Source organism: Microtus ochrogaster, chromosome 4 (genome assembly GCF_000317375.1).
Source record: "Microtus ochrogaster isolate Prairie Vole_2 chromosome 4, MicOch1.0, whole genome shotgun sequence".
Classification (NCBI taxonomy): Eukaryota; Metazoa; Chordata; class Mammalia; order Rodentia; family Cricetidae; genus Microtus; species Microtus ochrogaster.
This window is the reverse complement of record NC_022011.1, coordinates 65,412,812-65,427,475: the sequence shown is the minus strand read 5'-3', so window position 1 is coordinate 65,427,475 and position 14,664 is coordinate 65,412,812. Positions and strand designations below refer to the sequence as shown.

The following is a 14,664-nucleotide window of genomic DNA, read 5'->3' as shown; positions in this document are numbered from 1 at the left end:
GAAGGCTCTATGGTCAGTGTTCCTATATTTATCTCACCCTACAGAGCTTCCTTCGCCTCAGAAGGACCAGCCGTTTCGCTAGCTTAACAAAACCAGCCGCCCAGGGTGTTGGTTTACAGTCAAGCGTCTCTAGGAGAGGGACAGCTGCTCGCACACATCACCCAGCTTGTATGGAGCGGCCACTGTCTGGCGTCAGGCCCAAGGGCCTTCAGCCTTTCCCTAGTTCCTGAATTAGAAATGTAGGCCATAGACTGGCAAGATTGCATGCACCTCAACCAATGCAGGTTTTGGTTTTTTTTTTTTTTTTTCAGGCTTGCACGTGAGCTACAGAAAGGAAAAAAAAATATCCACGGAAACCAATGATTTTCCGAAGAAAATAACCCCATTGCCGTGAGGTTTCTACTTTTATTTTAAAATTATGGGCAGATTTATTCTACTCATAGTTAGCCTTCCTAGAATTTGGAGGTTATGAGGCAAAATTCCAACTATTTGAAAGCCACACTAGCGCTCCTTTTGCACCAAAAAAAAAAAAAAATTGCTTGAAAATATTTTCTTTTTGGTCATTTCAGTTCCATCTCTGGGGTCCATACTGCCTCGCTTCCTTTTAAAACATAAACTGAGTCAACCTGTACAGGTAGCGGTGCTCAGCCTATCACTGAGGGAATTAGGAGGGGGAGGCTGAGGCTCCTGTTGGTAGCCTGTTTAAATGCTCCTTAGCCCACAAAAGTATATTAACTGTGTAGGCTGGCTTGTTTTACAATTCTTTTATGGTGTTGTAAGAAAATGCTAATATACTTTCATTTGTACGGAATACGGGCAGTTTGTAGGTGCCGCTACTACTCTGGAAAAATGGCGGACGAGGAGGAATACGAGGAGGTAATAGAGGTAAGAAGAAAGGCAGCAAAGTTTACGTGTATGTGACAGCCACAGCCAGTGGGCAAATGTTAAAAAAAAAACACATCATCTATTTTAACTTCCCAAAGAGTCACTGTTAAAAGGCAAGAAAGGTGTATTTTCTGTTCCGTTTGACAGTAAGTTTGTGAGACCGAGAAGGGAAGGAAATACCACTACTTCCCAGTTTTACTTTTTCTTAAACGCTCAAAAAACCTTCACAAGCAAACAGCAACAGACAAATGGAAGCCAGGGTATGGGTGCGGGTCGGTTTTGCCTTTTAAAACTGATGGATTTCCAACCTCCAAGGCTGGTGATCACAGGGCATTCTTCCCAGCATCTGTACCAGGAGATAGGGAATGGGCAACTTCTGCTTCAGCTAGTTGACTGGCATAGGGGAGTGTGTTATACACAGGAACAGCTATCTATGAGCCAGGCGCGTGTGCACGTGTGTGTGTGTGCGCGCACGCACACAATCATAAATACCATAAATACATGTGTGGACTCACGAAGGTTATGACTACAGCTAGAGCATCTTTCCCGTTGACACCATCATATTTAAGCAAACAGACAAGACTAGCTTTTGAATCCTGCCTGAGCACTACGACCACAGCAGCTATCTTGAAAACATCCCCCCCAATTGTTGGTGGCCACATAGCGGTTTTACAGAATAATTGAGTGTTCCACACTAGTATCTCATTGCTGTAATCACAGTTATTACTTTTCCTTATCTGCTCTTGCCCTCAGCGTTATGTTGAGGCCAGAAACCCAAAGGCTTGCAGCTAATCTGCGCGAATACATTGCTAAGAAACTGAGTCTGCCTAAAAAGTTCCAGTTAACAGCCATCTCAATGGATGAAAATCGGTGTTCATTTTTAATGACTGCCCCCAACAGAACGTGGGATGGAGATGCCAAAATTTACCCTTGCTAATCGGTCTTTATATAGGCAAAGAACAATTTTTGTTCTATAAATAAAATTACCTGGGGCATATAAAAACCAGAATGTATCTGACAGATGTAGTGTTTAACCTCCCTGGCTTGTATACTAATGGCTAATCTCATGGATGAGTACATCACTCGTGCACATTTTAATGTAGGTTCCTAAAAGTCAGAACTAGCCTATTAAACACACTATAAATTAAGTTATAATTATGATTAATTTCTTTCCTACTGTGATAACAAAAGGAACCCTTTCAAGCCTCCAGCTGAACTACGCCTTGCTTTTCTTAAGTGTTTGTGTGACCTTGGCCATTGTGCCTAGCATCAGCCTTGCTTGAGGCAACCAGTCTCACAAAGGGAAGGGGCTATTTCAGGCATTTCCATCCTTGCCATTCTGTTCCCATTACTACTGCTGGCCTGACCAGCAGGTGCCTTTCGGGGAATGTTGAACCATTGTCTCTTTGGTTTCAGAAAAGATCACAAGAATGGGGTGGTGGCAGATTCAAGAGAAGTGTCCCGGAAACAATAGCCAGCCTCAAAAATGTATCTCTTAGGGGTCTTGGATACCTGAAATAACATTTTGCTGGCTCTGTCTATACAGACTGAAATGTAGAAGGAGAAAGGAGTCCAATTAGCAGCATAACTCTTAGAAATAACATTTAACGTTCAAGTTAATGCTAAGTCCCTGAACAATGTTGCTTTTTTTTTTGTGTGTGTGTGTGTGAGCTTCTTTCCAAGATTGATTTCCCAATAGTGAGATCCGCTAAAGGCGAAACCGCGCTGCTCACAAAAGCTGCTTCTGGGATGCTAGGAAAATCTAAAATTGATGGGAGTCATTTATTTTAGTTTAATATTTCTTTGTAGGCTACTCAAGGTCTGTGTGACCAGGGGAATGGCTCCGTTTGCCCTCAGTGCCAAACAATATCTCTTAAAGTATCTAAATGGCCTTTGTCCTGTGGTGAAGTTACAGGGGTAAAAGAGCTCTCCTCTGTCCTGCTTATTGCTATACGTAAAGATATGTACACGCAAAAATTACATTTTCCATGGAAGTAAGTACAAGCTTAGGAGACATTAGGTGAGCTTTATATAGCCATAACCTTGGTGACTAGGTAGATGCCCTGTGGCAATGAGAGCCTGCCAAACTAGGGACAAAAGTAGGGCGCTGAGGAAAATTTTGCATCCTTCTACCCATCCCTACCCATAATGCTTCAGTGTCAGCGTAAAAGAAAAGAAGCATAAAGTTCCATGCTTTTTCTCTACTTGAGAAAACTGAGCCAGCTGCTTCCAATTCATCCCTCTCTTGTGTGCGCTGACCTGCAGGAGCCGTTCCTGCTGTTTGCCCAGCAGAGCTGGGTGAGCCTCGGGCCGGATTCCACTCTCCTTTAGGCATCAGAGACAAAATGTCAGCCAGTTCCTCTCTGTATCTATTTATTGCTCGTGATGTCAGAGAACGAAACTAGAGTGGGTTTCAGAACCAGGCTGCAGGCCCAGTAGCAAACTCACAGCCCTGTATTCTCTGAGGAATCTCTTCTCTCCCCTTCCTTCCCACAACCTTCGCCAGTGGTCACCTTAGCGCCCCTCCTTCCTTCCCACAGAGAGGCCACCCCAGCTTGGCTAGTGAAATCATCTGTTGTTCAGTGGGCGCAGGAAGGCAATGGTGAACCAGATGTGGGCTATACTTTATTGAAAAGGGGTGGCCATCACTCCACAGGACTCTAGTAGTCCGGGGAAGTCAGGAATAACGGAGACGCGACTATTAATACAATTTGCTCCCGGGAGGCTTCTGGTTTTTTTTTTCATAATTAGTGGACAGTGAGTCCGAGCATAGTTTCTCTTTGCACACACAGCATCCACAGGATATTATTACTATGCCCTTTTCGAAGTAGATTCTCTCAAATATTGTGGCTGTTTTTGTCTACAAAATAGAGCCACCGGGAAGAGGGAACCACAGTTGAGGAATTGCCCTGTCAGATTGTTTGGTAGGAATGTCTGCAGGGCATTCTTTTGATTGATGCTTGATATGGAAGGGCCTAGTCTATTGTGGGCAGAGCCAGCCCTGGGCAGGTAGTCCTGAGTTGTAGAAGAAAGTGGTCTGAGAGATACCCAAAGTATCACATCAAAGTAGCGTTCCTCCATGGTATATGCCTCTGCTCCTGCTTGACTTCCTGCCCTGATTTCCCTTGAGGGTGGAGTGTCATGGGACATGTAAGCCAAATCTATCCTTTTCTCCCTAAACTGCTTTAATGGGCTGGAGAGATGGCTCAGAGGTTAAAGAGCATTGTCTGCTCTTCCAAAGGTCCTGAGTTCAATTCCCAGCAACCACATGGTGGCTCACAACCATCTGTAATGGGGTCTGGTACCTTCTTCTGGCCTACGGGCATACGCACAGACAGACTATTGTATACATAATAAATAAATAATACATAAATAAAAACTGCTTTAATTGTGGTGTTGATTAGGGCAACAGAAAGCAGACTAGGACAGAAAGTATAAGGGACAGATGTTTCTTGCCCCTAGGAAAATAGCTTCCAGTGCTTACAGGCTCCTCAGACCGCTGTCCTTGCTGGACACCTTGCATCTTTTCCTTAGACCTGACACGTCCACTTTAGCTTTCCTCGGCCTTCCTAAGTGACAGTGGGCCCCAGAATATGGACAGACCCTCACCCCCTTCCTTCCTGCCTCCTCAGCCCGGGAAGCCAGGGTCAGCAGAGGCAGAGGAGGGCTTACTGTGGGCTGCTCTGCTTGTCGCATTAACCCCCCCCCTCCCCTGTGCTCTGTCTACAGTACTACACGGAGGAGACAGTTTACGAGGAGGTGCCAGGAGAGGTAAGACTCGGCCCACGTGCGCATGGACTGCTTCTCTTTAGAAAAGAGCCTCTTTTTTTTCTCCTACTCTGGGAGCCAGAAAGATGGAAAAAGGGAAGCTCACTTAGGAAACTCACTTGCCTGCCTGTGCCTGGAAGCTGGTGGTAAAAGAGCAGACCATGCATTTGGCAGGCTAACTCACTGTCTTTATGCTCTGCCTTATGCAAGATGGTAAGGAATGGTTCACTGCAGCTCACGCAGCAATTTTGTATAGATGGTGCAAATGAAGGGCACATCAGTGGCTGCCTGCCTCCTAGACTGCCACAGGAGGATGCCTTGGACTTCTGATTGGCACAGTCTAGCCATTGAATTGCATGGAATTGTAACTTGTAGGGTAAGGTCGCTGCCACCTTGGGTGCTGCTCCCAAGGCATTGTCCCGCATAATTTAGTGACACGCCACCTTAGGAATCCCAAGAGAAGGCAGTTTTGTAACAATTCCAATTTGGGAATCCCCTAGCCCCATGCTTTATTATCAGTGAAGAGTTGTTTTTCTTGAAGTCTGACAAATACTGGTAAAAGTGGCAAACTCTGCAGCTTGCTCAAGGAGCCTGGGACTGGATAAAAACTAGCATTGGTGGTTTGATTGGCTTCTCACAGTGAGTCACACTTTAGAAATAAGAGGCGGAGTGCCTTCAGTTACAGTGGGACTCGTCAAGTTAACAGTTGCCTTAGCCGGTTTCTCTTCCCCACACCGATGCTAGAATTCTGCCCTTGGGACCGGAGATCTTTGCCTCGAAGGACATGATCTTACACAGGGCATAGGAGCTTCTGCTGCTTGTCCTCTTTGTATACCCGCCATGTTTCTAACCTTGGACTACATTCAAACTTTGAATCTTAGTTTTTCCGTAATAGCCTGCTATAAGAGACAATGGTAAACTATTGGAAAGACAAGACTGTGCAGCAGACAGTTGTCCACTGTGTTGTCACCATTGTTCTGGTCCGCCAGTGTGAGGGGAAATCTAATTCACAGTAGTGAGCTAATCCAAAAGACTAATACTTATAATACTGATATGATTAATTTTTTTGTCTCAAACTATACAGAATGACTAATGCTATAGAAAATGCAACTACTCTCTTATTTACTTAAAAGAATATCAAGAATTCAAGCGTTATTAATATTTCACTACTCATTCACATTTGCTTTTTCTTGATCTAGACAATTTGAAAAGATTCCTATTGTTTTGTTTGATTTTAACGGTGCTGGTGGTGGAACATAGGGCCTTGTACATGCTAAGCAAGTGGTCTACTGTAGAGCTACAGCCAAACTCACTTAAGAAAACACGATTAAGATGATTTTATTTGTAATTTTTATGCAGTCCTGAGCTATTTGACTAGCTCACTGAAAATACAGTTTACAGATGATGTCACAATCTATCCAGGCTGACGTCTGTTAAATGTCTTTGAATGGATGTATGGACATTGTGTGCAGCTTCATGCTTTGGCTGGCTTTGTGACTGGAAAAACAACACCAGGAAGGTCGATGTGATTGACATTGGAGCAGTATACACCAAGGTCATGGTATTGGTGTTTACTTCATATCCATGTTTCATTTTCAGACAATCACAGAAGTCTATGAAACTACAACGACCAGAACATCGGACTATGGTCAATCGGAGCCTTCCACCCCAGCGCTGGTGCAGCCGCAACCGGCCAAACCGATGGAGCGGAAGAAGGTCATCCGAAAGAAGGTGGACTCTTCCAAGTTCATGACCCCCTACATTGAACACAGTCAGAAAATGCAGGATCTTTTCAGCTCAGTAAGTATTGAGCGCCACCTCCTATGCTGGTTATGTAATGGAGAAGTTACTGATTTTAACCAGCTCTGAGATGCAGGCTGATTTTGTTTTTTAGTCTTGTAGGAAACACAACTAGTTTGTCGAAATGTGTCTTTTGTGTGTGACTGTGGAATTTCTGAGTAATTCACCCATGCCATTGCAGCATTGAGACAAATCCTCATTACTGGAAGATATACGGGAGCCTGATTATACAATACTTGCTGCATAGCCCATCCAGAGCAATGAAACCACAAACATAAATATTTTACATCTTTATTTATGTACTGAAAGTCTGTTCATAGACGCTAAGTCATATAGTTAGATTGTGCCTGAGGGGAACAGTCTCTTAGAGCTGCCAGCTGTACAAAAGATTCCTACGTGGTGATGGATGAAAAGCTTGTAATTCAGAAGACCGAGCTCAGACTAAACTCATCTGAAACCGAGCAACAGAGTGTTTGAGGGTAGCCCAGGGCCACGGATTTTAAGCGCCACTGTACCTTTAATATTTTAACCTACTGGTGCTCACGGCACGTTTGTTTAGTGGTCCAAGGCTTGGGCCTGTGCAAGAGGAGTTTTTAAAACTGCCCAGGTGTTCCCACAGGCACCCCAGCCAGAGAACGACTGAAGAGTCAGTGTTCTGTCCCTTACGGTCCCACGACCATGGGACTTACAGCGACTGCCAGAGAGACGCATCTGTTTCGGTGGATCTGAGTCGTCAATTTCCATGGGAGGCTAAGGTCTCTCCGTGAAGCTTGATTATATGTGCTCCGGAGGCATGAAGAGGCGAATGGTTATAGTTCAGGGGGACGTTGCATTAGGTGGGACCAAAACTGTCACCTAACGCTTCTGTGTCTGGTTGACCTCTAAAGATTCAGTGTTTGGTTGTGTTAACTCCTGGAGACTGTGGAGTAAATTTCTCATTCGAATCCTTGAATGATCTCACATGTAGGATTCTAAACAAGACTTTCTTGCCTCCTGGCTACAGCGTTCAGTAAAGGCAAAACTACCTCGTTCATTTATTGCCATGTAATCTCATTAATTCAGACATTATGAACCTAGAATTTATGATATTCCGAGTGGCCTGTTGGCAAGCCTCCCTCCCCCAGTTTGCCAGTGGTTAGTGTCTGAATCAGCAGTGTAATCCCAATTGTTGACTACGCATGAATACTCTTCCAGGCCTTGCTAATTACAAGTGATGCAGATTCTTACCAAAGCAAGGATCCGTGGTATAGCTGGCAGAGGCGATAAATTTACATTCCATTGTGAAATATTCTAGAGTTCAGGCTTCCCATTAATTCAGCTGGCATCGCAGCTGGGTAACCACTGCAGCTCAGCTGCATGCAGCTTCTGAGCTGAGTAGTTTTGCATTGTATTAGCAATTAAATCTTTTCAGAATTATCTCATTTTCTAGAATAATTGCTATCCAGGCTTTTGTTTATGTGTGCAACCAAAAAAAAAAAAAACCAAGAGAATTATTTTAGGGCATATCCAAGACAATTGTCTGTAACAAGTCCTCAGGATCCTAGCATGCTTAGGGGGGACAATTAACAGATCTATTTTAGGTTTTGCTGAAAGGATGTGGGGTAGAATGAAAGATGTCACAACTGATAATTGTGCGGATTTGGAGGATTTAAGGAAAAATCAGATGGGGAATGTGTGTGTTGCCTGAACTCTCTGCTGTTGTCTGGTCACGTTCCAGACTAATATCTGGTATCCTTTTCAGAATAAATACAAAGAGAACTATGAGAAAGCAAAGGGACAGCCATATGCTATCACAAGTGATACTCCAGAACTTCGCAGAATCAAGAAAGTACAGGATCAACTCAGTGAGGTAGGCTGCATCCCTAGAGTAGAAGAGGGAGGTATTGTAGAAGTATGCCTAGCTCTGGGGTCCTGGGGCTCTAAGCGTCATGGGAATGAGGAGTCAGATTACTCTGAGCAAGTCCAGACATCTAGAGACGGTGTTAATCATGAACTGTATTTGTTGCAAATGAACCCAGAGAGACTTTGAAAAGCTTGGCTTAACAATCAAAGAGGGGACTATTTTCTGTGTTCCGACTCATGGAGGTCCTCCACGTAGAGTACAGCAAGGCGGAGAAACCTCAGGCTGGAAATTCAGCCAGCAGCGCAGACAAGTAGTCCACACAGGTGCCCTGTGGATCCTCCTAGCTAAAGTGCCTTGAGATGCGGAAATGCAGCCATTGGGTTACAACAGGCTTAGATACGTGTCCACGATTGTCAGGAACTTCAGACATGTGTTGTTTCTGCAGGTCAAGTATCGAATGGATGGAGATGTTGCAAAAACTATCTGTCACGTGGACGAAAAAGCAAAAGACATTGAACATGCAAAGAAAGTGTCGCAGCAAGTCAGCAAGGTGAGGCCACGTTGTGGGCGGCTCTGTGGTGTTCAACAGCGTGCGCAGCCCGCTTTATTGTGTCTTAGAGGTGGATTGACGAGGAATTTAGAATATGGAATTTTTATGAAAATATTCCAAATTTCACATGTGGTCAGCTAATTAATAGATGTCATGTAAGACAAAAGAAAATTGAATTCATTGACTGATTGCAACCTTTGAAAGAAATCAATTGAAAACCGGAATCCTAAAGTATTTTTCAAATTTAAGTTTCTGGGTTTTTTTTGTTTGTTTTGTTTTTGTTGGTTTGTCTGTTTGTTGCAAAAGCTTCCTAATGCTTACAAGGTGTCCTGGAATGTTGGCGTGGTCAGCATTTTCCTGGTAGCCTTCAGCAGCTTTTGCGTGAGGCCACGCCTTCGCTGTTCCACCTGCTCTCCAAATCCTCCCACCTGGGGTGACAGGTCAAGCCACGGTCCATCTGTTTTTCTCTCCAGGTTTTATACAAGCAGAACTGGGAAGACACCAAGGATAAGTACCTGCTTCCCCCTGATGCCCCTGAACTTGTCCAAGCCATTAAGAACACAGCCATGTTCAGTAAGGTGAGGTCTAGCTCTTTCCAATGTCCAACCGCACTCTTCGAGCCGCACTGCTGAACTCTTGACAACTTGGGACAGTTTCTCGGTGTTTGCGGGAACAGCCTTGGGGCTTGTACAGGGCTAGAAGTTGGCAGGGAGGACCCTCAGGTCCTGTTGAGGGGGACTCTTGGGCAGACTGGCTGAAAGTACCTGGAGAATTGGAGCAACCCCGTGGGTGGGAGCTAACATGGAGAGAATTAAGACACCAGAGAACTGATGAGGAAATTGATAAAGCATCATTAAAAAAAAAAGTCAGTGATGCTTTGGATGCCCCCGGCTGTCACTCTAATTAGAAGTTTGTTTTATGACAGAAGTTGGGGAAAATATTTTCTGTTCCTTAGGTAGAAGACAGGTAAAGTCACAGACAGAAGACAATGTCTAAAAATGAGATTTTTTTTTTCAGAAGTAAAACAAGCTACTAACAAAAATAGCATAAATTGGATGGAAAGGGGGAAGCTGTTTAGGAATGTCATTGACTGTGGTTCGCACCTTGTCCTTGGTGCCTTATGTCATCATAAAAGCTAAGATTATGTATTTTCTGTGAGTATAGTTTGTTTTTTCACTGTGTTTTTTTTTTACCCTTTTCTGAATTAGAAACTGTACACTGAAGACTGGGAAGCAGACAAAGGGTTGTTTTATCCCTATAATGACAGTCCGGAACTGAGGAGGGTCGCCCAGGCCCAGAAGGCGCTCAGTGACGTAAGTGATACACACTTGGTACCATCTGAATGTAGAGCCTGGGAAAGCCTGAGCCAGGTCCATAGGTCCTTGAAAAAAGATCCAGTATCCAGTATTATTACAGAGGACTTCATTCAGAACCAAAACTTATTATATGTGTTTATATTAGCACATTATATTAGACATAATTTAGCCCGATTCCTTTATGTGAGAAACCTACATTCTCATCTGTAATAGCAGAATCTGGACTTAAATCCCAAGACTAACATTCTTCCCACCAAACCATGTGTCATTTTCCCTCTTGGCTCTGCTAAAGTTGTGTTGTGCCACTAGAGTGGCATTTCTTACAAAAAAAAAATAAATAAATAAAAGCACAACAGCCATTGGGATCACAGCCCTCCCTTTGCAAATTTACCAAGCAAATGCTGTCCCGTGGTGTTATTTAGCTCTGTCCCACCATCCAAGTCAAGCCTGAATGGGATGTTTCTCTCTTCCCCTTGGGGACTCTGGAAACCTGAGAGAGTCTGTTGGTTGGTCCCTTGAGAAGAGGCTAAGTCATAAATAACTATTTATTGGAAGTTTGCTGTATATGAATATCTAGCAGGCTATGAAAGTTTCATCTTTTCCCTTGAAAGTCCATTATCATGCCGGCAGGATGAAAGCATTATTATGTCAAACAAAGATAGAAAGGGACCAGAATGACCTAGTCATTGCTGTGAGGAAGCACACATAAAAGAAATGACAGAGAGCTGGGTAATGACAAAAAAAATGCATTTTGGTTGCAGAACCTCTCTGATCAAGAGGAAAGAGTGACATGAGTCTGGGGTGCTAATGAAGAAGGACAGTGGGGGCCTCATTGGCAGGGTGCTTATTAAATAGCCAGAGCAGGACCTTAAGAACCAGCATGACATAAGAGTTTGGGCAACAAGTCAGCACAAAATGCAAATGAGGAAAACAATGGGACAAAGGTAGAATCTGGAGAAACTCAGGACGGTGGATTGGGATGCAGGAAACGTTAGAAATTGTGAGCACTCGCAGTGTCTGACTTAGCAGTGGAGAAAGGAGCAAAGGAAAAGAAAGGAATCCCATGATAGTAACAGTAAGTGTTGGCGGCAACTGGATACTAGAGACAAAGGAGAGAATGGAGGGATGGGGTTTATTACCACACACAGGTGGTCTGGGGGCTCAAACAGCTAGGTATTGTGGAGAAAGAAACGGACTTGAAATAATAGGGAAAGCGTTTGGACCAGAACGTTCCATGGATAAAGTAAAGATTGAGGGTGTGAGATCCTCATGGTGGTGAGATCAGGGTAAGCACTTAATGTTTAAAAGTCATCAGAATAAATGTGATAGCTGAAGACAAGAAATGACAGAAGTGTGAAAGAGCATATGGTCAAAGGTCAGAGTCCTGGATGACATTCAGGACACCTGGAAGAAGCCAGCACAAGATGAGGGCACAGAGAAGCTGAAGGGGAATCTGGAAATGCCATGTCATGTAGGCCTAGGGAGAGGTGTCTAAGAAGATGCTTTCTGAACACCCTCCTTTACCCATGAAATAAAGATTAAGAATTGTCTTTAAGATATTGTAGAAATAAACACAGGAAAGAACTCACAACAATGAAGTAAAATCTCCACTCTTAACTCCGCAATGCTTGGCAGTTGGGACATAGCTTTTATTTTTGTTGCTGACCAAGTATGCACCAAGTATCACATTACTAGTGTGGCTATTAATACTATTGTTAGCAACATGAGTCTTACAGTCCCTAGCTCAGACACCAGAGCAAGCTGTTGTCCATGGAGCATATCACTGTGTGGGCACATAGCCTCCAAGCCAGGGGCTTAGGTTACAGTCACTCATTTTCTTTGTACCTTATTCCTGCATCTCTCTAAATACTATTTACTATGTTTTCCTGTTATCTAAATACAGAGAAAACAGTTTTGAAGACTAAGAGTATCTTTAGACTGATTGGGAGTGCAGAAGTCTAAGTAGACAGAACTCTGAGCATGGGTCCTGAAATACGAGGACTTGGTGATCTGATTTCTCAGACAGTTTTTGACAGGCTGTCATTCTTACTAAGCGTTTCTTCTATTTGAATACAACTTTCTCCCTAAGGACTTTCCCTTAAGTCATGGAAAATTCCACCTGCCCTTTGCCTAAAATAAGGCTTTTAATGCACTTTAATTAAACATGGGAATTCATATATATTGTGTGACTTAAAAAAACTTTTATATCCCAGTTAATTTGATTTTCATGAAAGCTTTTATTACAGATACTAGGTCAATGTGATTAAAAGACATACTTAGGCCTAGTTAAGTATAACATGATTGTGGTCTTGAAGAATTCCTTTTTTATTATAAATAAAAATGCTGTCATGTTGAATGAGAGGTATTTTGTGACAGACGAGTTGGGACTTCTGCTGGAGTCAGTGATTGACCCCTCCCTCTAGTTAGAAGATTCAGGAAGACAAGGAGAAAGGAGAGAAGGGATGAAGCGGTCCATGATTCATGCATACCAGACTTTTAAGATGATGGAAGCTTTTATAGGCTGGGAAGGAAGGAGGTATAAAGGGGGAGAGATTGAAGCTGTGACACATAGTAGCGACAATGGATGGAGCTTGGTACAAAAGGCAAGTGAGGGAATGGCAGAGCAGAAGCCATGCCCTATGAGAGCTGCTTGTCCTTGGGGTCAGAACCACAGGGACAGAGATAAGCTTGAACTGTAAAGCCTTCTCCTTTTTCCACAAAAGAGAAAATCTGAGTAGCATAGAGTTTATTGAGGACCTACTGAAGTGCTGGAGTTGAGACCTGCTTCCAGGAATCTGGACACGTCATGAGATATTCAAATTTCACTGACGACAGAGTGGTGATTGTACATCATAAAGTCATAGAATGTTAGACACACAGCCCCAGGCAAGTCACAGTTCACAGAGAAGAAAACTGGGCAGATGACCTATAGGGTTCAAGTTAGGTGTTGTGGCTTCAAGATTTACTCCCATAAACTTTGCTCATATGTCCTTCTTAACCCCACTGACAATGTTAGCACTGTCCCATCAGTAATTGTGTATAATTTTCCTCTGAACCAGTCAGCACCCTGGGCAAAGAATACATACATACACGCACACACACACACACACACACACACACACACACACACCACACACATACACATATAGTTGTAGTTAGAGTTATAGTTAGGTTGGTCCATAAATGGAGGCTGTTAAGTAGGCATGTGGTTAAGAGTTGAGGATGCCAGTGAAAGGAAAACTTGCCCTTACCAAGGATGGCACGAAGACAGATGCAAAGAAACAGGTCTAGGACCAAGAATCCTTGAGAGGAGAGAAGACAAACAGAAGTGAATGGCAGTCCTGGGAGGCAGGGCATGCAAACCAGTCATGGCTAGATGGTGCACGACAATTAAAGACTGAGAGAACAGACATTGGCCTTGTTTTTTTAAAAATATTTATTTATTTATTATGTATACAATATTCTGTCTGTGTGTATATCTGTAGGTTAGAAGAGGGCACCAGACCTCATTACAGGTGGTTGTGGGCCACCATGTGATTGCTGGAAATTGAACTCAGGACCTTTGGAAGAGCAGGCAATGCTCTTAAACCACTGAGCCATTTCTCCAGCCCCTGGCCTTGTTTAAAATGCCAACAAATGCAGAGAACATGAAAAGGAGGGTTCCTTTTCAAACGCTGATGGACATCCCTGCCTTTTATTTTTAACAGATCGCCTATAAAAAAGGACTCACTGAACAGCAAACTCAGTTCACGTCCCTGCCTGATCCTCCTGATGTAGAATTTGCCAAGAAAGTAACCAACCAAGTAAGCAAGGTACGCACTTAGAGATGATCCTGTCTCTCTTGGAAACCTACTCAGCTTTTTTTCAGTCATTTGGGAGAGAAACCGATGGTGAGCTTGAAGAAGAATGGCAAGCACTAGAGGTATTTTTGCATGTGCCCCCCTCACCCCCAAAAACAGGACATGCGCCACCAGCATCAATGATGTCAGTGGTCAGCCAATTCGATGACTCAGTGAGTTTAAATGTCACAGTCAGTTCTTGATAAGACAGCGTATGGCTTCCTGCCACTTGACATTTTAATTTCTGAGACAGAATCGTAGGTCACGGCCTAACTCTACTTCCTTCTGTGGAGGCTGTGGTTTAACTCGTGCGGCGGCGGGGAGAGACACTGTGCCGTTTCTGCCCTCACCCTCTGAGATACGAACTCACGAGACTGTGCGAGTGTGCTCTCAGACACAGCTCGGTGGGCGCTGGTGGGGCCAGCAACTCAGAGATCTAAAGCCCTAACAAGCTGCTTATTTTGTCTATATTTAGCCAAACAGAGTAGTCCAGGAGGACGCAGCTGTGGCAAGGAATGTGGAGAGACAAGTGGTCGGCTGGTATATAGGCCGGGCTAAGTCCTGTGGCAAATTGGTCCAGTAAGGATGCATTCTCTGGGACCTGGCTGCTTTTTCCCCCCTTCTGAAAGTTGACACTCAGTTTGGTCTGCTTTTTTTTTTTCT

At 43.8% G+C, this 14,664-nt stretch overlaps 1 protein-coding gene across 1 annotated transcript in view; it reads left to right on the top strand.

The window, feature by feature from the left end:
* Positions 1–849: 849 nt before the first annotated feature.
* The window catches only part of Neb (nebulin), a 185,246-nt gene continuing 171,431 nt past the window's right edge, over positions 850–14,664 (top strand). The window contains exons 1-8 of the mRNA XM_026778640.1: positions 850–885; positions 4,615–4,656; positions 6,253–6,453; positions 8,195–8,302; positions 8,742–8,846; positions 9,320–9,424; positions 10,055–10,159; positions 13,870–13,974. Coding sequence (XP_026634441.1) covers positions 850–885; positions 4,615–4,656; positions 6,253–6,453; positions 8,195–8,302; positions 8,742–8,846; positions 9,320–9,424; positions 10,055–10,159; positions 13,870–13,974 — 807 coding nt within the window. The remainder of the gene's footprint in view (positions 886–4,614; positions 4,657–6,252; positions 6,454–8,194; positions 8,303–8,741; positions 8,847–9,319; positions 9,425–10,054; positions 10,160–13,869; positions 13,975–14,664) is intronic.